The sequence below is a fragment of the Crocodylus siamensis genome, chromosome 4 (genome assembly GCF_052110815.1).
Source record: "Crocodylus siamensis isolate JL-2025a chromosome 4, ASM5211081v1, whole genome shotgun sequence".
NCBI classification, from domain to species: Eukaryota; Metazoa; Chordata; order Crocodylia; family Crocodylidae; genus Crocodylus; species Crocodylus siamensis.
Window position 1 is genome coordinate 99,676,309 of NC_143398.1, and position 21,486 is coordinate 99,697,794.

General features: G+C 43.3%; 1 protein-coding gene across 3 annotated transcripts in view; it reads left to right on the forward strand.

The window, feature by feature from the left end:
- LARGE1 (LARGE xylosyl- and glucuronyltransferase 1) overlaps positions 1–21,486 on the forward strand; it is a 438,357-nt gene that overhangs the window by 388,777 nt on the left and 28,094 nt on the right. For all 3 annotated transcript variants that reach the window (XR_016441840.1, XM_090043139.1, XM_090043138.1), the window contains exons 11-12: positions 4,065–4,228; positions 12,936–13,214. Coding sequence is in view for 2 of the 3 variants with exons in the window: in XM_090043139.1 (XP_089899265.1) it covers positions 4,065–4,228; positions 12,936–13,214 (443 nt within the window). In the remaining variant the exon portion in view is untranslated. The remainder of the gene's footprint in view (positions 1–4,064; positions 4,229–12,935; positions 13,215–21,486) is intronic.

Here is a 21,486-nt window from a genome sequence, read left to right on the forward strand (position 1 = left end):
CTGTGAAAAGAATTAAGCTTTTAAACTATAAGAATCTTCCCTGGGATGGTATTTTCCTCATGGTCAGTGCTAAATAGCCTTAGAGAAGATTTTGAATGGAGGGAGATTCTCATGCTAACCAGATATTTCGCATTACTAAAATACATGCTGTCACTCTAAGGGTAAGGTGCCTGTGCTATATTAAGCTTATTGTTATCAATATAATAGAGGTGTTCATAATAGAGATGCTACCTTTTTATGAAAAGAAGCAGAGATTAGGATCCTTTTTTTGAATGTGCACTGTGTTTAAGTGAGTGGCTGTTTACATGGATCTGTCAGCATTCTCATTATAACCCCTTCTTTTCGTGGATGTATAACATGGGAGCAAACTTCAAACCAGGCTATACATTTTCAGCTTATAAATACTGGATACACACAGTACAAATATACTAGATAAGACTATATCATTGGAGAAATACTATGTGATCATGTAGCTAAATATAAGATAACTTGCAGTGCTAGAAAATGATGTACGTGGACTTCTGACTGTAACCATTTCCTAGCCTTTGTTTATTTAACTCTGCATCTTTAATATTTTCTATGCATTGCCCTTATATGTGCATACATGTGCATGCTTGCAGTATGCATGAAATATATGTATGTAGATAATAAAAGAACAGACAGAGAAATGCTCTTAAACGTAAACCAGATAACTATCGTTAGCACAGTAAATAGATATGTCCAGATCCTTCTGGAAAAAGAAGGTAACCATAGGTCCCATTTTAGCAACAGAAGATGGAGGAACAGGGAGATTCAGAGCACACAATCTAAGATCACACTCAAGACTGTGACTGGGCTGGGAATTTTGATCCAAGTGTTTAGTGCCCTCATTTAGCTTCTTAACCACAAAAACATGAGCTCGTAGGGCCAGGTCCTAGTCCATGTGTTAGGCATCTAAGTAAGACTTAGGCACCTGAATCCAATACTTTTTCATCTTGTTTCACTCCTTGAAGCCCCATGTCAACTTCTACAGTGTGCCTTCATCTTAGCCATAAGAAAGGGCATGATAAGCAGTGAGGAGAAAGAAGAAGATCCACCCACCTTTTGTTCTGACAGTTTTTCAGAGACTTAAATAGACCTGAATTGGCTCTTATTTAAAACCCTAATAGGTGGAAAATAATCTCACCCATAACATCTGAGAATTTAGGCTTGACTTAAATGTTTTAAACTGACAGGTAAGGTGTACATTACCTTGCATGTCCTCAATTTTAATTTCCTGTTAGAAGTGAAAAGTTTGGAGAAGTTTCTGGGGATTCCCATCTCTGGCCGTCCCCCTCCTCCCCCTCCCCCTCACCCCCAATCCATCCCCTGCTTTCTACAAGGGCCTTTGGACAGCTTTGAGAGCAACAGCCCCAAGTTTGTTAAACATTCACATATTAGTATCAGGAGTCATAAAAGTTGCACAGAAAGAAAGGACAAAGACTCATCTAGGGCTCTGTGCTAATTTTGCCTGTGGCTTCTTCATTTTCAATTTTGGTTTTGTTGCCACTTGTACCAACAAAGTCCTGGGGAAGTGTGTGTGTGTGTGTGTGTGTGTAACCTCCACCCGAAGAAGTGAATGACAGCAAGATGATGAAGTGAACTTGGGTCCACAAAAGCTCATGCTTTCCATATGTATATCTTATTTAGTTAATCTCTAAAGTGCGTGTCTACCCTGCCTTCAGAGGTATCAAGAGCCATCAACAAAACAATGAGACTTCTAATGTACAAAGTGATGACAAATGCACAAAATGAATGGGCCAAAAACAAGATAGATTTTCCCCCTATAATCTTTTTCTGCTGTATTGGTCTTGGTAGCACATATAATGCTAGCAGTCCTAAAATTTCCAGATGTAAGTATGAGTTCCAAGCAGATGGAGGCCCCTTCCAAATGTATTTTAACATATTGTAGTTAAATTATTGGCTGCCATTTTTGCCAATGGTAAGAACCAGTTGTATAATTAGGGGGCACTAGCCCTAGATACCTTTTTAGAGGAGGGAACCAGAATAGTGAAGTGACCATATTGGGAACACCATGCCACAGCCAGCAGCCAGGGTCTGGTAAGATTCTCCAGAAATCCTTTCTACTACTCCTCTTAGGTATTTCTGCCCATGGCACAGAAATTGCTACTTACGTACCCTACTGGTCTGGACTTCCATCTCTGTGTCCAAATTATATATTCAGTAGATTATACCCCCTTCCCATACATTTTTTGCTAGCTTCTGCTCCTGGTACTTGTCAAAGAAAATGAATGTTTGTGATGAGATATTAACACAACAACCTTTGAGCAACTCATTTTCTTTGCTCATTAATTTAGCACTGGAGAACTCCAGTGTGGTTGCTACCAATAACAGTAATTCCTCTTTAGAAACAAAACATATTACTTGAACATATTAGATCAGAGATAAATATGATTGGATAACAAGTTTATGGAGCATTTCTAAACATGAGATACTTTTACAGGCCTTTTGTGCATCAGGTGGTTGTAGGCACTGAATTTCAGCTCTTAACAGGTGGAGCTGTATGCTTTGGCTCTGATCAGGAGTCCCATTGACTTTAATGGGATAATTCATGTGCTTAAGGGTTTTGCTGGATCAGTGCCACAATATTCAGCATGATATAGATCGAGCCCAATATGAGAGACATTTCACTACACCGGGTCATATATCATTGCATTCTGAGTCATGTGCTGCCCTGTAATTACAAGATACATGTAGTCTTAAAGCAGATGGCTTGTTAACTAAGTTGTAACCATATTAGGGGCCACATTATGGCAGGAGCTGTATTGGGATCTGTAAAGAAGTCCTTTTCATCCCCCACATTCGGGATATTAAAGCTAGGAAATGTAAGGGAAAATCTCTAGGACTGTCTAGAAGGGCCACATCTAAATGGAGCATGAACAAAGATATGACCACACTCTATGTTTTGTAGAGTTCGGTAGGAAGAGGAATGTACAGCTTTTCAATGGGTGTAGCAAGTGCAGTTGTTCGCTGCCCTCTTCACCAGCATCCACTGATGGCTTCAGGATTTCCACAGTCAGAATATTGGAGCCTGTACAATGCACTTTCCCCCTGATGCACCACAGTAGTTGAAGCCACAATTTAACCCAAAATGTTGTTCTGTAACTCTTAATTCTTTATATCCTTTTAGTTTGCAACCTGAAAGTAATCTGATAATCATGCAGCTGTGCAATTGCAAACTTATAGCCTGGTTATTTGTTAAAAAAAAAAAAAAATGTAAACTGGTAAGGTATTGAGAAGAACTAGGAAATGCTTTGCAGTTGTTTTAACCATCAAAATGTCCATCTGGTTGGTAGCTTGAATGAGGGAATCCTAATGTCTCCATAGAGGAAAGAAAAAGCAAAACAAAGTAAAATATTCCATTCAGTCATTTGCGAGTTTTATTTTTAATTCAAAGATGACTTTGATATCATTGCTTTGGGAAGATGAAGTAAAGAAACATCAGCTAAATAGCTGTTTGTAAAGCAGACTGATTGAAACTCCAGCAAAACCTAGAAGATGTCAAACTGACCTTGTCTTCCTTCAGTGGCAGTTTTAGCTGAGTAAATACTGGAAGGGCTGGATCATAGTCTTTCTGAAAGTAATCTCTTTTAAGGGATATTTCGAGAGCTCAGTACTTTGGCAGAATGAAGGATTTGTGGCCTGGTCCAAAGCCAGCTGAAATCAAAGGGCATCTTTGCATTACTCAAAAAAAGACTTAAGAGTAATATCTGAAAAGGGGCCAGTAATTATTCCATGAAGTAGCCAAAAAAAACATTTCAGCTGTATGTTTTATCACTGATGTCAACAGTTGTTTACAACTGAGAACAGTGTTGTACTGCTGCTACAGTGTCAGCGCAGGCAACATCCACATTTATTTTCTTTTAAGTCTGCTTTGCATAAATAGTGAAGCTTTTCAAAATATATATATTTTTAACAGTTCAACCACTGCTGTTGTGTCAAGCCTGGAACCCCCAAATTCATCCTCTGTTGTTTTCTAAAGGAAATATGCAGTGACTATGTTTTTGTCTGCTGTTTGTTTGCAGCTCCAGAAACAGCTTTCCGAGCTTGACGAGGATGATATGTGCTATGAATTTCGTCGAGAACGCTTCACTGTTCATCGCACTCATTTGTATTTTCTGCACTATGAGTATGAGCATGCCTCAGAGGACACTGATGTAACACTGGTGGCTCAGCTCTCAATGGACAGGTAGGGAAAGTCCTTTTGTTTATAAGGAAATGGGATACAAAAAATACTATTACAAACCCCAAGAAGCTTCCCAGAGCTCTAGTTGTTTCATGTAACAGGAGGAGGAAGACTGCATTTTCATAACAATTAAAATACAAGACCATAGTTTCATAGTTTGTAGGGTCCGAAGGGACCTGAGCAGATCATCGAGTTCGACCCCCTGCCATGACCGGAAGGAGTACTGGGGTCAAACGTCCCCAGCAAGGTGTACCTCTAGCCTCCTCTTAAAGACCCCCAGAGTAGGAGCCAGCACCACTTCTCTTGGAAGTTGGTTCCAGACCCTAGCCGCCCTGACCATGAAGTAGTGCCTCCTGATAAATCTACCATCTGCCAGCTTTGTTATTCCTGGTCACTCCTGGCAGTGCTTGGGGGAACAGGGACTCCCCCAGTGCCTGCTGGTCCCCTCTGACTAGTTTGTAACAGGCCACTAGATCCCCCCTCAGCCTTCTCTTGTGGAGGCTGAACAGGTTCAAGTCCCGTAGCTTCTCCTCATAGGGCCTGCCCTGCTGCCCCCTGTGGCGGAATGCCGGGCTAGCGGTTCCGGCACCGCTTAGGGGAGCCGCGGGCTTTGCGGAGCTGTGCGAGCGCGCGGCTTGTGGGGCGGGATTGGAGGTAGCTTTATAGCCGCCCTCGAGGTTCGCCAAGTTGGCACAAGTAGATGACTTGGAGTAAGTTGTTAGTGTTTCTTAATTTATAGGGTGTCCATTGGTTCACGAGGTTCCAGAGCCAGCCCTTGCGTTCCAACAGTGGAGCTAGTCCAAAGCTAGGTGCGGCTGCCGGCTCTTTAAGTCCCAGAACTGGTCAACAGCTCATGAATGGGATATACAGTACAAAACTGTAACACGGTGAATCGTTGTCAGTTGTTGGATTTTCGAGGCCTTTGTCTTCGCTGGGGTACGCCCAGACAGAGAGGCTGAGAACCGGTCTATAGGGTGATCGGGCCTATAGAGTTTTACGGTCATCGTCTCTGCTGTTTTCTGTTTCTTTGCCTCTTTATAGATGTTGGTTGGACTGCCTCTGTGACACTAACTATGATATAAGCTCAGCATACAGGGATAGGATAGTCTCTTTTACATAGTAATTGCTAGGCAGACTTTCTACATAAGTTTCATTTCTGCAAAAATAACACTTCTAGATAAGAAATGAAATCTACAAAATGCGCATGTGTAGCTTAATGCCAACAGAGAAAAATACAAAGCACTCATTTAGCTTACTAGTTAAGACTTCAAGGTTACATAAATGTGAGAGTGTCGTGCGGCAGTTATACAGAAGAGAAAAGAAAAAAAAAAATAAAACAGTTACACCCCCGATCATGCACATGGCCTTCCTCTGGACCCCCTCCATGTTGTCCGCATCCCTCTTGAAGTGCGGTGCCAAAAACTGGACGCAGTACTCCAGCTGTGGCCTGACCAGTGCCGCAAAGAGGGGGAGAATCACCTCCCTGGACCTGCTCGAGATGCATCTGTGGATGCATGACAAGGTGTGGTTGGCCTTCCTGACTGCATCCCCGCACTGCCGGCCCACGTTCATCTTGGCATCAATGATGACTCCAAGATCCTTTTCTGCTTCTGCACTGACAAGAAGGGAGTTCCCCAGCCTGTAGGTATGGTGCTGATTGTTCCTTCCCAGGTGCATCACCTTGCACTTGTCGGTGTTGAATCCCATCCTATTCTCATCCACCCACCCTTGTAACCTGTCTAGGTCCGATTGCAGCCTATTCCTCCCTTCTAGCGTGCCCACATCTTAGTGTCATCAGCAAATTTGAACAGGGTACTTTTTACCCCCTCATCCAAGTCACTGATGAAGATGTTGAACAGTGAGGACCCGAGGACCGAACCCTGCAGAACCCCACTGCCCGCATCCCTCCAAGTCAAAAATGCCCCATCCACCACCACGCTCTGGGTGCGGCCCTCCAGCCAGTTGGCGACCCATTTGACTGTGTAGGTGTCGACACCACACTTCCCCAGTTTCTTAATGAGAACGGGGTGAGAGACAGTGTCGAAGGCCTTCCGAAAGTCCAGGAAGACTATGTTCACTGCTACCCCTGTGTCTAAGGGTTTTGTGATCTGATCGTAGAAAGCCACCGGGTTGGTCTGACAGGACCTGCCACTAATGAACCTGTGTTGGTTGCCCCTAAGCATAATCTCCCCTGCTGGCCCCTTGTGGACATGTGCCAGAATAATTCTCTCAAAAAGCTTGCCCAGGATTGAGGTAACACTAACTGGCCTATAGTTTCCCAGGTCCTCCTTCCTTCCGTTTTTGAAGATGGTAACCACACTGGCCCTCTTCCAGTCCTCTGGCACCACACCAGAGCACCACGAGCCAGGTGTCCTGCAATGACCTCAGCCAATTCCCTCAGTACTCAAGGGTGGAGATCGTCTGGACCAGCTGATTTGAATACATCCAGTCCCTCCAGAAGTTCCCTAACTATAGTTCCTCACTAACCCTTGGCCCAGGTGCGCCTCCCCTGGGGCCTGAGGGGGGCCCAGAGTGGGGGTGGCTGTTCCCGCCCCTGCTCAGGAAAATGGAGGCAAAGAAATTGTTAAATATGTTAGCTTTATCATCTGGTGTGACAACCAAATTTCCTAGCTTGTCCTGCAGGGGCCCCCCATTACCCAGCACCTTCTTTTTGCCCCCCCCATGTATTTAAAAAAGGACTTCTTGTTGTCCTTGATCCAGAAAGCCAATCCCAGTTCCATCTCTGCCTCAGCCTTCCTGACCGCCCCCCTGCATCCCTGAGCACCTGGAGTATAGTCCTCCCTGGTGATGGCCCTTCCCTTTCATTGGGTGTGCGCCTCCCTTTTAGCTAGGAGACATTCCCGGATGCTTTTGATGAGCCATGGGGGCTTTTGCGCCCTCCTGCCCCCTTTGATCTGTGTTGGGATTACCTCCCTTTGGGCTTGGAGGATCATCTCCTTAAGGAGCGACCACGCTTCTTGGACACCTGGCTCCCCTCCCCTCCAGGACCTCAGCGCTTCCCGACTATTCTCCTTAGCTCATTGAAGTCTGCCCTCCTGAAATCTAGGGCTGCTGCCTTGCTGTAGGCCTTTGCCATCTTGTGCTGGATGCTGAATTCCAGCAGGTGATGATCGCTGTCACCCAGGTGGTCGAGCACCCACAGTCGCCTCCCCAGGTCATCACCCGTGGTCAGCACCAGGTCCAACAAGGCGTCTCCCCTGGTGAGGCTGTGCACCTCCTGGGTTAGATGGAGGTCCTGCATTCTGGCTAGGAACCTACGTGAGTGGTCAGACCTGGCTGACTGCTCTTCCCAGCAGATGTCTGGAAAGTTCAGGTCATCCACAATGACCATGTCCTTTGACCTAACTACCTCAGTGAGCTGACTTAAGAATTCCTGGTCGAGCTCTTCCCCTTGGTTGGGTGGTGTGTAGTAAACCCGCACCATTAAATCTCTTTCCCCTCGACTGCCCTGTATTCTAACCCAGAGCACTTCAGAGTGTCCCTCCTCTGACTCTTTGCTAATTGACAAGGATGTGTATTCCTCCTTAATGTAGAGCAGCACACCCTCACCTTTCCTCCCTGTCTTATCCCTCCTGTACAGCCCATAGCCCTTGATATTCACCGCCCAGCCATGCGTTGGGTCCCACCATGTTTCAGTGAGCCCCACTATGTCTGGGTAGGTGTCGGCTAGCAGGAGGGTAAGTTCCTCCTGCTTGTTTCCCATACTACAACCAATACCCTAGCTCTATCTTGGATTAGGAGCAACACAGGTGGGTTAATGCAAGCTTCCCCTATTCATCTCTGCTAGTAGTGAGGAGAACTAGCAGAGCACTGTGAGAAGATCAAGACTGGAATAGTAGGGGTTGTAGCAAGAGAGGGATGGTAGGGTACTATTTATTTACTATGCCTGATAACAACTGTAGAAATTAAGAGAATTGTTTGATGGATGTTGACAAAGAACAGGAGCTGGCAAAAAAAAAAGTGAGCACAATATTATCCTATAGGAAAATGTGATGTCCTCTCCTCTGGAAATGTTATTCAATGAATTACATGATTTGTGAGAATCAAAACTGTATATTTTTATTTGCATTTGATATTTTGAAATGAAACCTTAATTTCGAAACGTCAGTTTGAAACAAGAGAATGTTGTTTTGAGTCGTCATGCCATTTCTATAGAACTAGTGGTTTTCTGTTTAAAAATTCCAGTTTGAAACGTTCATCCATTTCCATTTGAAATGGAAAATGATTTCAAACTACTGAAATTTCCCTTGGGACAATAATTCCATTTCTTGACCATTTCCAGGTAACACTTGTCTCATTCCAGGAGTTGCAATTAGTTGCCCCTTTCAGAAATTTAAAAATAATATTTAAGTCATCGGCAGCATCTACACCAAAATCAGCCACCTTCTTGACACTTGAAATCAATCAGTCTCCATTTTCCTGCAGCTGATTAGTCCAAATCTAAACTAAGCCACACTCTTCTTGATATTAACATGTGCTACAGAAAGGGGACAGAGCCACTTTAATATAAACAAGTAATTGATACTGCGTAGGTGGAGCACATACAGCGTGAAACATGGCACCTACATGTCATTGCACCAATGGAAGGTCAGTGCTTTTCCAGGGGGAGCCAAAGAAATTCATATTGAAAGCTGTAGCATTTTGCTCACTTCTCAGCACTGCAGTGTTCATCTAGTTATGATTTGCCAGCTTCACCAGTGCCTGTTCTATTGATTTTTAATTTAGAAACATTTCTTTAGCATTCGCAAGCCTTTGAGTCAAAAAACAGACAATGAGTGAATGCCACAATAGATTAGTAAAGTTGGGGTTTGCACGTGTTGTGTTTTCCCTCCAGAATTTAATTCAAAAGAACGAACTGCAGCCCAGTGCTGCTTCACGGGCAATGAGGCAAAGTCTAAGCATCTGTTTTCCTTTGTGGATCTTCACTGGGGCACATGTTTTTATTGATAGACAGAGATGCACATTTTTACTTGGAAAGGGCAGCCCTTGCATTGCTGTGCAAGAAGCATTTCCCCTGCTTTTTGGTGTGTTCTTATGATTTATTGATTTGGGTTGAAAATGCTCTCTTTCAGCTAAAATCAATAAATCATATCTTGCCAAATAAGTGTTTAGCTGTTTTGTTTTCCCTCCTGTCTTTCAATTGCTGACTCTGTTTGTTTGTTTGTTTCTTTAGACTGCTTTTTCTAACATCCTCTATAGCAGTTAGAGACATTTTTAAATAGCATCTCACGTATAGAAAGACATGTCCATAAGAAATACACTGTGGTATATGCCTCCATTATCTTTCCAAACTTTTGTATAAACAAAGTGAAAGCCACATCAACAACTACCAGCATCTCCATTCTTAGTCCCAGCTGAGACTGACATGATTGCAGTGACAGGTTTATAGACCTTTACTGTGTAAGGACAGAGATGCATTTTAGGGGCTAAATATAATATGCACAGGAGGAAAATCTGAAAGACATTTCATGCAGTGATGTTTCTTACTTGTTAAATGATGCCGTTCATGCTGATGTAGTGGTCCCTTCTGAACCTTGCTTGATTACACCACTACTTACTCAAGCATTATTCAGGCAAGTGTCTTGGTTAGGTAGTCTTTTTAAGGCACTGTCTACTTGGGATTCAGCAGTCACAGGAATAGTTGCACTCATGTAAGCCCAGGATATGGACAAGAAAAGACGCAGATAAAAGGAGTGGAGTTTATTGCTGCTTGAAACTGGGATAAAAGTGAATTGTGAGAGAGTCAGGCATTCTCAAAAGAAAAGTTGTCATCAAGGAAACTGAAGAAAAAAGAATTATAGTAAAGTCTGTCTGACAAACACCTGATTAGAAACAAGAACTAAAGACTATTATAAATTGTGCTGGGAGAGATTTACCTGCTCCAAACTGTTTTATAATTAAACACTGTAAAAAGTAAAAAAACCAAAAAAACAAACAAACTTTTACCTTGACTAGTTTAGTGGGCATGATCATAGAGCAGGGGTTGTCAGTCGGGGGTATGTGTACCCTTGGGGTATTTGGGACGGCCCCAAGGGGTACGTGCAGCAGCATGGGGAAGCAGTGTGGTGGCAGCACGGAGTGGTGAAGTGTGGTGGCGACCACTATGTGTGAGCTCTGCCCCCCACCACTGCCATTCACCACTGCGCGCTGCTACTGCGCGCTGCTCCCCCACTGCTGCCATTCACTACTCCACTTCCCTGTGCCACTGCACACTGCCGGCTTTGCATCCAGCTGACCGTCAGCGTCCCTCCTCCCTGGTCTTGAAGGGTGTACACTCCAGAAGGGGTACCCACCAGAAGGGGTGCACGCCTTTAAAAAGTTTGAAAACCCCTGTCATAGAGTTAAGGCAAAAGGGACTATTTTCAGTTCATCTAGTACAGAGGTGCTTAACCTTCGGCCCATGGGCCAAATGTGGTCTGCAGAGCCATTGTAGCGGCCCACAGGGCTTCCCACAGGTCCAGACATTTGACAGTGGGGGAGCGGTAGCCATTAATATAGCCACCCTGCCTTTTGCCAAATCCCCAAGCCCTTCATGGTTGATCAGAACAAACTTATGTCCCTTTGCCCCGCGGGGCTGGGCAATGCCCCCCACATCCCCCCTCTCCCCCCTGCCCTGTGTCTCTGCTTCTGGGTCAGGACCAAGCCATGTCCCCCCCTCTCCCTGCAAAGCTGGGTTAGGTCCTGGCCTCAGCCCCTTCCCTCTGCACAGCCAGGTTGAGCTGGGCTATGGTTCCTTCCTCCCTGTGGGGCTGGGTCAAGCTCCTTTCCCCTGTTGGGTTGTGTTGGGGCTGGCCTGCTCCTGGCTCCCCTCCATGCAGCCAAATGATGCCTGCTGTGCCTACCTGGGCACTGGACTGGAACTACTGGCTGGATCCAGCCAATGAGCAGACTGGACACAGCGAATCTGGCCTCTCAGGGGAAAAGGGTTGGACATCACTGATCGAATCCAACCTCCAGCATAGTAACACAGGCTGTGGAATCCTCCCGCCTCAACCACAATAACTTGTGGAACTAAAGCATGGTGATTAGGAAGATACTGTAGAATGGGAATATCCTGAAATGTACATGGCTGCATGGTATGAAATTTATATTAGTGAAAACCAATTCCCATCTAACTCCTGTAAGAAGCCCTACAGACATCATCAGGTGTGCCTTGTAAATGAGTTATGCATGCCATTTATCCATTGCTTTGAGCCCTTGAAAAACATTGCTGTGCATCTGTTCCTTGGCGATTGTCCCATTTAAGCAAGGGTGCCCTTTATCTGAGTGATGATTAATTGGATTCCACTGATTAGTTGGTTTCTTACTCTGTGGAGGGTTAGGGAGGGATGAGAACAAAGTATGTTTTTCTCTATTGCTTAACTGTCCTATCTGTTTGATATATTGTTTTTAAAGTCAGTAGCTTAAAGCCTTTCACATGCCTTTTAGATCTGTTATTGATCTCAGTTTCCTAATCCAGCTGTATGTTGCAGATTGATAATAACCTGTGTTTCAGTAATAGATAAGAAGTAAACAATGCACCAGGTATATGCTAGTAAAGGTAATATCTCACATCTACAAAAAAGGTTTAATATCTTTTTGGATGTTATTAGGATCACTAAGAACTGCTGGAGAAAGCTATTAATGTTAAAATCAGAATTCACATTTGCCAGTACGAACACATCATTCCTTTCTGCTGCAAAGCTTAAGGAGATCGTAGGGGGGGGGAAATTATTTTCTTTGATTAGAATGATGCAGAAAACTCTCCTTGTGTCTTGTATGAATATTAATGGAGAAAATATAGAAAAGTATATTTGAAAAGTAGAGGTGACAATCATGCTGCCAAGTCCATTCTGGCTAATCTCTAATACAATACATGACTGTGCTATGTAGCCTTATTTCACTTTGTATTAACTAAATATGCTTTTTAACCTGACTCTACAATATTTTGAGGGATATATTTTAATCTCTATATGTTTCCTTAGAAATTTCTCCTAAGATTTTAACCAGACAGGATTTGATTTAGGTATACACATGAGGAACTATGGTTATCGTTTTCCTGAATAATGTAATTACTGGTGTGTGAGTTTAAAAAGTTTGTGAAAAATTATTTTGTTTAAAGAAAGTCATTTCATAACCACTTGGAGAAAAATCTTTCAATATTATACACAATGATGTTTCAGAGGGTTGTTTCTGCCTGAAATCTTTTCTGTTTGTGTGCTCTAGCCTAACACTGTTACTCCCTTCAACACAAGCACATGCATACGCACACACAAGCTCATTCCTTCTTGATGTGGCATCTTCATGTTGTTGCCTAGATGGTGTATTTTCTCCTGGCTAGTGGCAATTTTTCCCAACCCTAAAAAATTCACTCCACTCGCTCCCATTTTTTAAGAAATTTCCTAAAGAGGAAGCTGTTTATTGTACCCTTAAATGCACTGCTCAAATAGAGCTACTTTTCAGATTGCCCCAGGGTGCCTGGGACTTCTGTGGAAGCTAAGCACAATCCTGATCCACAGGCTCCTCATTCTGTAAGTGAATCTGCATGTGTAGATGCCTATCCCAGTAAAAAAACCCGCTGATTTAAGAGGAGCATCACATAAGTCCAGGGTTCGATTTGTATGGGCTTCCATGAAGCATTAAGACCCATGGCAGAAAGAATCCCACTGTGCCAGTTACCCTTTTCTTATTCTCCCTCTTCTTCTTTCAGGCTCCAGATGCTCGAAGCCATCTGCAAACACTGGGAGGGCCCAATCAGCCTGGCACTCTATCTTTCTGATGCAGAGGCCCAACAATTTTTGCGCTATGCCCAGGGCTCAGAGGTTCTCATGAGCCGCCGCAATGTTGGGTACCATATCGTGTACAAGGAGGGCCAGTTCTACCCTGTGAATCTCCTGCGGAATGTGGCCATGAAGCACATCAGCACGCCATACATGTTCCTGTCTGACATTGACTTCTTGCCCATGTATGGACTCTACGAGTACCTCAGGTAAGTATACAAGGTTCTTTGGGTAAATCTGGTATCTTTTATTAGACCAGCTCAAATAATTGGGAAAAAAAAAGTAAATGTAGCATGAGGTTCTCCCTTCCACACATACTTCCACTGTGGAATTGCCTCAAGCCATAAGTAGGGTGGAAAAACAGCCTTAAGGCATATGAAGTATGTAAATACAGTACTAAGCAGAAGAAAGGAGTTCTATAGGGCAGTAAAAGAGGCTATTAACTGACAGTGTGATAACACCAGAAAAAGGGGAAACCGTGTCTAACAGTAACATCATTTAGACTGCAGAATACTTTCTGAAGGTTAGCGGTGGGAGCAAGTTGTGAATTAAACTTGATCGAGCACAATTAAATATACGACAACATCCTTCATTAGCAGGGAGATGGTCTGGGTGACCTATAGTCTTTTCTATCCCTAATATTTATGGTTCTGTATGTCTGTGGTAGAGGAAAAAGGCAAAATGTTATTGAAGTTGTTCTTTCTGTGACATATTGTTAACCCAGCACTATACCTTGAAAATAGGGTTATGATCCAAGCAGGTTTAATGTATGATTATAAGACAAGAGACTGTCAAGGCAGAATAATTACTGTGCTGAAATTGGGAGGGATAACCTCAGTATGCATTGTATAGTAATGAATGTGAACAAGTTAGGCTGAGCAAACTCTAGACCCTGAGCATTTAACACAGTCTCCTTTAATTGAGACCTTTCCCCTCTGCAGGGAAAGGCTGACCACCATAGTCTAGTGCATGGAGCAAGGATGACACCTTGTGGCCAAACCAGAAGGTTTCATTTCCTTTTACCCTGTTGATTTTCCTTGTCCTTTCCTCTTATTCTCACTTTCATTCATTTTTGCCAAAGGGCAGGAAGTCAGCTGGGGTCATAGGATCCCAGCAAGATAAGCATCCAATTTACTCTTGAAGGTGTTCAGTGTAGGTGCTTGAACCACCTCCGCTGGCAGACTGTTCCAGACCTTGGGGGCTCGGACAGTAAAGAAATTCTTCCTTATGTTCAGCCTGAAATGGTCTTGCAGGAGTTTGTGACCGTTCGACCTCGTCATCCCTTGGGGCGCTCTGGTGAACAGACGTTCCCCCAGATCCTGGTGGTCACCCCTGATAAACTTATAGGTGGCCATCAGATCACCCCGAGCCTGTGCTTTTCCAGGCTAAAGAGTCCCATGGCTCTCATCCTGTCATCGTAAGATCTGTTTTCCTGACCTCTGATCATGCGCGTGGCTCTCCTCTGGACTCTCTCAAGCTTCTCCACATCCTTTTCGAATTGTGGAGCCCAAAACTGGACCCAGTATTCTAGCTGCGGCCTCACCAAGGCCGAGTACAAGGGGAGAATGACGTCCCGGGATTTGCTCGAGAAGCATCTATGGATGCAAGGCAGCGTTTTGGTCGCTTTACTAGCCGCAGCATCGCATTGCAGGCTCATGTTCATCTTGTGGTCAATGATGACCCCCAAGTCTTTTTCTTCTGTAGTGCTAACCAACGTAGCACTGCCGAGCCTATAAGGGTGCTGCAGGTTTTTCCTCCCAAGGTGGAGAACCTTGCATTTTTCGGTGTTAAACACCATGAGGTTCTCATCTGTCCATTTGCTGAGCTTGTCCAAGTCAGCCTGGATCACCCGCCTGTCCTCTGGCGTGGATGCTTTGCCCCAAAGTTTGGTGTCATCGGCGAACTTGGCCAGTCCACTCCTGACTCCAATGTCCACATCGTTAATGAAGATGTTGAACAGTATGGGTCCCAGGACAGAGCCTTGAGGGACCCCACTGGTCACAGGGCACCACGATGAGTGACTGCCATCAATCACAACCCTCTGGGTCCAACCACGGAGCCAATTTCCCAGCCAGCAGATCGTGGTGGAGCCAAGGCAACAACTGGCCAGTTTGGCCAAGAGGTGATCATGGGATACCAGATCAAAAGCTTTTCTGAAGTCAAGATATATGACATCAATCTCTTCTCCCTTGTCCAGGTGATAGGTCACCTGGTCATAGAAGGAAATGAGATTGGTCAAACAAGACCTACCCGCAACAAACCCATGCTGGCTACCCCTTAGAATGTTAGCCTGGGCCGGTCCCTCAAGGATGACCTCCTTAATAAACTTTTGTAAGATCTTCCCCAGGATAGAAGTCAGGCTAATGGGCCTGTAGTTAGCCGGATCCACTCTCCTCCCTTTCTTGAAGATCAGCACCACATTGGCCTTCTTCCAGTCTTCGGGCACTACACCAGAGCGCCAGGAGTTTTCAAAGATCCGTGCCAGGGGCTGGGCTATGACACTCGCCAGCTCCCTGAGTACCCTGGGGTGCAGATTGTCAGGGCCGGCTGACTTGAAGGTATCCAGCTTCTCAAGGTGTTCCTTCACAAGGTCAGCATTTATGGAGGGTAGGGGATCCCCCTCACCCAGATTTCCCTGTCCCATAGCAGGCATGGGCATCCCGTGTGACTGATGAAAGACTGACGCAAAGTACCTATTTAATAGGTTGGCTTTTTCCTGGGCGTCAGTTGTCAGTTGCCCCACCTGGTTTAGCAGGGGTCCAACATTGCCCTTGCTTTTCCTCTGGCTCCCCACATATCTGAAAAAGGACTTTTTGTTGTCCTTGATGCCTGAAGCTAGTTGGAGTTCAGTTGCAGCCTTGGCTTTCCTGGTTTGCTCCCTGCAGGACCGGACCATATTTGGCATAGAAGAGATCAGTGCATGGCTTTGCAGTCCTATTCTGAGGTTTATTCCATTTGCCCTATAAATATTGGGCCAGATTCACTGTGGTTGCATGTATATTTTACTCCATTAAAGTCAGTGGACTTGCACCCTTGGGTGTCTGCTATCAGTTTGACCCCAGGTTTCTTGCCTAAGCATGTCTTTTTGTGCCTTCTTGGAGAGTGAGATCCACAAAGTAATTCTGCCCCTGACACCCAGGCAACTCTTCCCAGGATTTGCAAAGAGGACTGTTGTTATTGCATACTCTTATTTACCTTGGTGTTGATTGATACACAGAATCACAGAAAAATTGGGCAGAGAGAGACTTCCAGAGGGCCTGTAGATCATCCCTGTGTAAACCATCCAAGGGAAGTATTTGTCAAGCTTGCACTTAAAAAGTTACAAAGACAGACATTCCACTGCCTCTTTAGATAATAATTTCCATTACTTAACCACCCTCATGGCTAAGTCTTCCTTCTCGCAGTTCAAGCCCATTACTTTTCATCCTGTCCCCTGTGGACACAGAACAATTGATTGCTACCCTCCTTATAACAACTTTGTTTTTTTTTATATTTGAAGACTTCAGTCTTCCTGTCTCTAGAGAAAATACTCCCAAGTCTTTCAGACTTTTCTCATATGCCCCATGCTTTCTGTAGACTGAGTCCCAGTCACAACTGTGACCATGGCCCTGTGGCTGTGATAATTTGCACATTCCAAAGGAAAGCACCTTATTCCTCCATACCTCCCTGGACACCGTAAAGGGAGCCAGCACAGAGCAAAAAGAGAAGAGGAATGGGAGAATGATGGAAAGAAATATGTTTGAGCTTTTAAAATAATTGTGAATTTGTAGCACTTAACTAACTAAACGGCCCCCACCTAGCAGAGCTGTTAGGAAATGACAATTACACAGAATGCAACAGCTGACAGGATGTGATGCTCCACAAGCATTTTTTCAGACCTCAGATCACCCAAACTCTGATTGCAATTATTTTCTGCTTGGGTAGGTCAAAACTGCCAATGACACTCTCAGAAGGAGCGTTTTCTGTAAATGATTTTTGTTAAACGATGAGCATTTTAAAGTAAAAGTGTGTGGCAGGCTGTAAGTCTGCTTTAAATAAAGATGGTCCCTGTATACTTCTTCACTGACAGTTCCTACCAGTGCTTCTTGTGGACAGTTAATTAGTGATATACATCTGAATCACAGAGATTGTCCCCTAGAGATGCACATGCAGTAATAGCAGCAGGCAAATAGAAAACATGTATGGTGTTCATGGCATGGCTTTGTAAAGGGAGAAATCCTTCTCTGTTGGTAACAGATTGATCTATCCATGCCCTAGATGCACATCTACAGCATAGGTGGTGAGGAGGAGGAGACCAGGTGAAACATTTTAAAATAAGGTGAAGAATGGTAAATGAGGGGAGACATTTGATATCATGAAGGTAACTTTTCAAAAGCACTTTATGTACAGTGACTTTGCCCAGAGTGGGAAAGGCTCTGACACTTGATCATTACTTTAGATGCATTTTTGCCAACAGCTACAGTATTTAAACTAGTTAAGCTATTTTACAGGTATTTATATAAGGTCATTTCAGTATTTTTAATCTCCCTCAAAATTCTTTTCCCCCTGCCCTTCTTCTGTAGAATATGAGGGGAAAGAAATACATTGTTCTGATGCTTTCTATTCAGAAAGCAACAACACCTTCCTAGTTTGTGCTGAGGAGGAATATTCTGTTATCTGCTGCATTCATTCAGTTGTCATTCAGATCATCTTGTCATTACCCCAAATCCCAGTGCCTCTTTTGGTAGCTACAAGTATTGTATATGGGTCATCCTAACAGTTTTTCCCTCATAAAATAAGTTGATGAAGTCTTTCCATACACTATCCACAGCTGTAGTGTAGTATTAAAGTTGCTTGCTGCTGCAGCTATTGTAGAAGTTTCCTCCTGACATGACTGTCTAAAATGTACTTTGCACCTCCAGCAAGACATTAAACACAAACTGAGAGTTGATATCCTCATTGTATTTCCCTGTATTCATATCTCATGTGGGATGTGAAATATTTTTGGCTGCCATGAATGGGGGTAATATCTCTTTAAGAGAAAAGCTTCCCATTGTAGTCCTTAGTTGGGTCTGTTAGTATTAGTTGTGGGGGGGTTAGTTTTGGTTTTCTGAAAGGAAGCAATCTAATGGAGTCAGCACAAAATTGGGAACTCTTCCGTTCTAATCCTGGCCCTGCCACTGGCTCATAGATTGATCTTGGACAAGTCACTTCAGACCTGATCTAAAGCCATCTGAGTCAACGGGAAGACTCCCACTGAATTCAACAGAATTTAAGATCAGGCTGCTAACCTTCCTGTGTCTTAATTTCTTCATTAAAAATAGGGATGTTCCGACCACTCTGCCTTACAAGGGGAAAAATTCTTAGTTATTGCTTTTAACACACAGTGAGTGTGTCTGTATGAGATGCTAAAGGCACAGTAGACTATTTCTGCTCTGCATTAGCACATCACGGTGAAAGCCATGCTAATGTGCAGAATTAGTCTACCACACATTAGTGTCATGTAAATGACATGTGCCAGCACTACTGTGCAGTAGTGCTGATTACAGCGCATCAAGTTAGTATCTGTTATTACAGGTACTAACTTAATGCACTGTAATTACAGCACATGTGTAGACGTGCCCAGTGAAGAAGGAAAGATTTATATCTGCATTTTGGAGCTAGTTCAACCTCTGAGGATATTCTTGTGACTTTAAATCCTTTTCCTCCACACCTCACAAAACATGGGAATGAAAAATGTAATTTTACATCCTTTCTTAGGTCTGATTAGTAGTTTATAAATGTAACCCAACCTTCACTATGTCTGAATGACATATCATGCAGTAAAGGCTGAACAGAAAGATACGTGGGAAACAGTTTCCTGGACAACACTAGCAAAAAGAAAGCTCTTCACAAAATCATGTATTCTTATTTTTGGGGCTTGGGAATAAACACATAGTAGAAAATAGGTGCTGATGTACTGAATCTGGGGGAAAAAAAACTTTTACAGGTGCAGTGCATAGATTCAAGTCTCTGCAAAGTTGGTTATCAAATATGCCGCTTTATAATTACCCTTCTATTACAGACATTCAGTGGCAACTATTGTAGACATCTTTCAAGTTCAAACTCCTTGGGGTGGGGGAGGACGCGGCTTCAAAGAAAATCCAAACTGAAACCTATGTATAGGTCCAGGGAAGAAGAAAAACAAACGTGCTAGCCTGCTTCACGTTATGAAGAGGTTAGACTGTAATTAGAACAGTGACCCTATTAAATTAGTCTCGAAAAAAATATTTTGATCAGTACAGCTGAGCATGTGAAGTGAAGGGAGAAAGCCAGCTGAAGGTCTAGTGATAGTTCAGGATGCTATCCTAAGTCAAGACATTTTTCATTATCATCATCATCATCTTCATATACTATTAGAGTTCTATCCTGCCCTATCCAGAAAGGCTCAGAGTGGCCTACAATAAAGGATTACTACCCTCCTCAATTACTCAGTTTTACTCTTCTTTTTTATGATATCATCTCATTGGTTCTTTAGGTTTCATTTCTAAATAGCAACAAAAAGGTGGTTTGGGGGAGAGCTTTCTCTGTTTCTTCCTTTCTCTTTCCCAGTTCTCAATATTCCAGGGGTGTAACAGAAGTACTGACTCACTGTAATGTCGTTTGCACAGCTGTGTGCCAACAAGGTATGTCAAGCCCAGGAACTCTTAAGATATCAGATAGACTAAATAAGTGCCTTCAATGCTATGAGAATAGAAGAAGGTGCAAGTTAAAGCAGGGGGAAGAATCATTAGAAATTGTATAAGTACTGGATTTTGTCACTCGGTGGTTCTGGCAGGTTGAGGAGGTTGGTTGTAGAGGTGTTATCTATTTACCTGTAGATACCGTAGACATTAGCAATGAGGAAGGAAACAAAGGGAAAAGTACAGAAAAGTTATAATGAGAAGCTGATAAAATCCATCAGCTGTGTAAAGTTTGTTGAAATGTGGCACTGGCTCCTTAAAAAATGAAAACTTTCAGGTAAGTTATGAAGAAGTCTCTTTTTATACAACAAACCTGTAGGGAACCCTGTGATACAAAACCAATCTGAATTCCCTAAAACTCAAATTTTATTAAATCTTTCCTCTTCTCTGATTGCAGCAGAAATAAATTTTAGATATTCTAGGGCCTTAAAAGTGGTTTGTTGGTTCCCTTTTGGTGTGATGACAGTGATCCCAATTCCTTCATCTCATAAGGCTGTAGGTAGTTTGTCGCCTGTCTTCATAGTCCTTGATTGCTCATTGCAATACCATAAAAGTCAGTACAGTAAATCCTGTTAAGGGGAACTGAATCTGACAGAGGGAAAGAGGCAGATTTTTATATGAAATATAAAGGTAATAAAAGGAAACTTGAGGCAAAGTTGTTTTGACTGGCAAGTATACTACAAGTCAAATTTGGGGTAGCAGGGACTTTTTTGGATTTTATTTTCTTAGGAAAGTACAAATAGATCTGTCTGGAGCTGGAAATAGTGCAGACAGGTGCTCTGTTAGACTGCTCTGCTTTTGTTATTATTCGTTTGCATGTAGTGCCCGAAGGTCCCAAGCAGGATGAAGGCCCCTTTGAGTCAGGTATAGTAAACACGCATCAAGTCTCTGCTTTTACTGACTGCAAGCTGGAGTACACAGACAGACCTAGAAGGATGCAACCTGTACCCAGCTGCTCTGTACAAAAAGCACTTGTTTGTACTCTTTGTACTTGGTAGTAGTAGTAGTACCAGCAGCCACAACACTACCTGGTTGTACATAGAGGCTCCGCAATGGGAAACAGAGTCCTTACACACCACCACAGTCATTGTTGCTGCTACAACTTATACTAATATATTTAGTTCTGCTAATTTACCTTTCTGGTGATTTTCAGCATCCCTTGTTATTCTAGTTCTGGCTTCCCACCTGATTTTGACAGACCAACTCAATTCTGACTTTGTTATTCTAAGCCAGGACTTCCCTCTGATCAGAGATTCACAATTGTATCATAAGGGTTTTCTGACACCCACCCCCCAGTCTGTGTGGTGGATGAGTTTTAAATGAGCATTAAAATAAGGATGAAGGAATATCTCAGTGAACCTGTAGAGGGCAATAATACAAAAGTACAGAACAGAGTTTGAGCAGTGACCCTCTTTCTTTAAAATTGGGGATAAAATTTTGACAGGCTTACAAAGAATTATTCCCCAAAAAGCACTTTCAAACATTAGATAATGTAAAACCCAAAGCTAAGCTCCCAGCTAAACTTTACTACAGAATAGAGTTTGTCTGAATGGAAAATTGTTGTTAGCTGTTTCCTTAATCTGTAGTAAAATACAGATCAAAGAGCTAGGTCTTTAACTCACCCTTAATATTCTCTAAAAGGGAACAAGAAATTGGACCTGGTCAAAATGTTTACTCGCGTAAACCTTTATATCATTGAACAGTCAGCCAGCATTGACCAGTCAAACACCTTGAACGTAAAAACTTGTAGAAGTGTATTGCTGTATTTGTTCTTAAACTG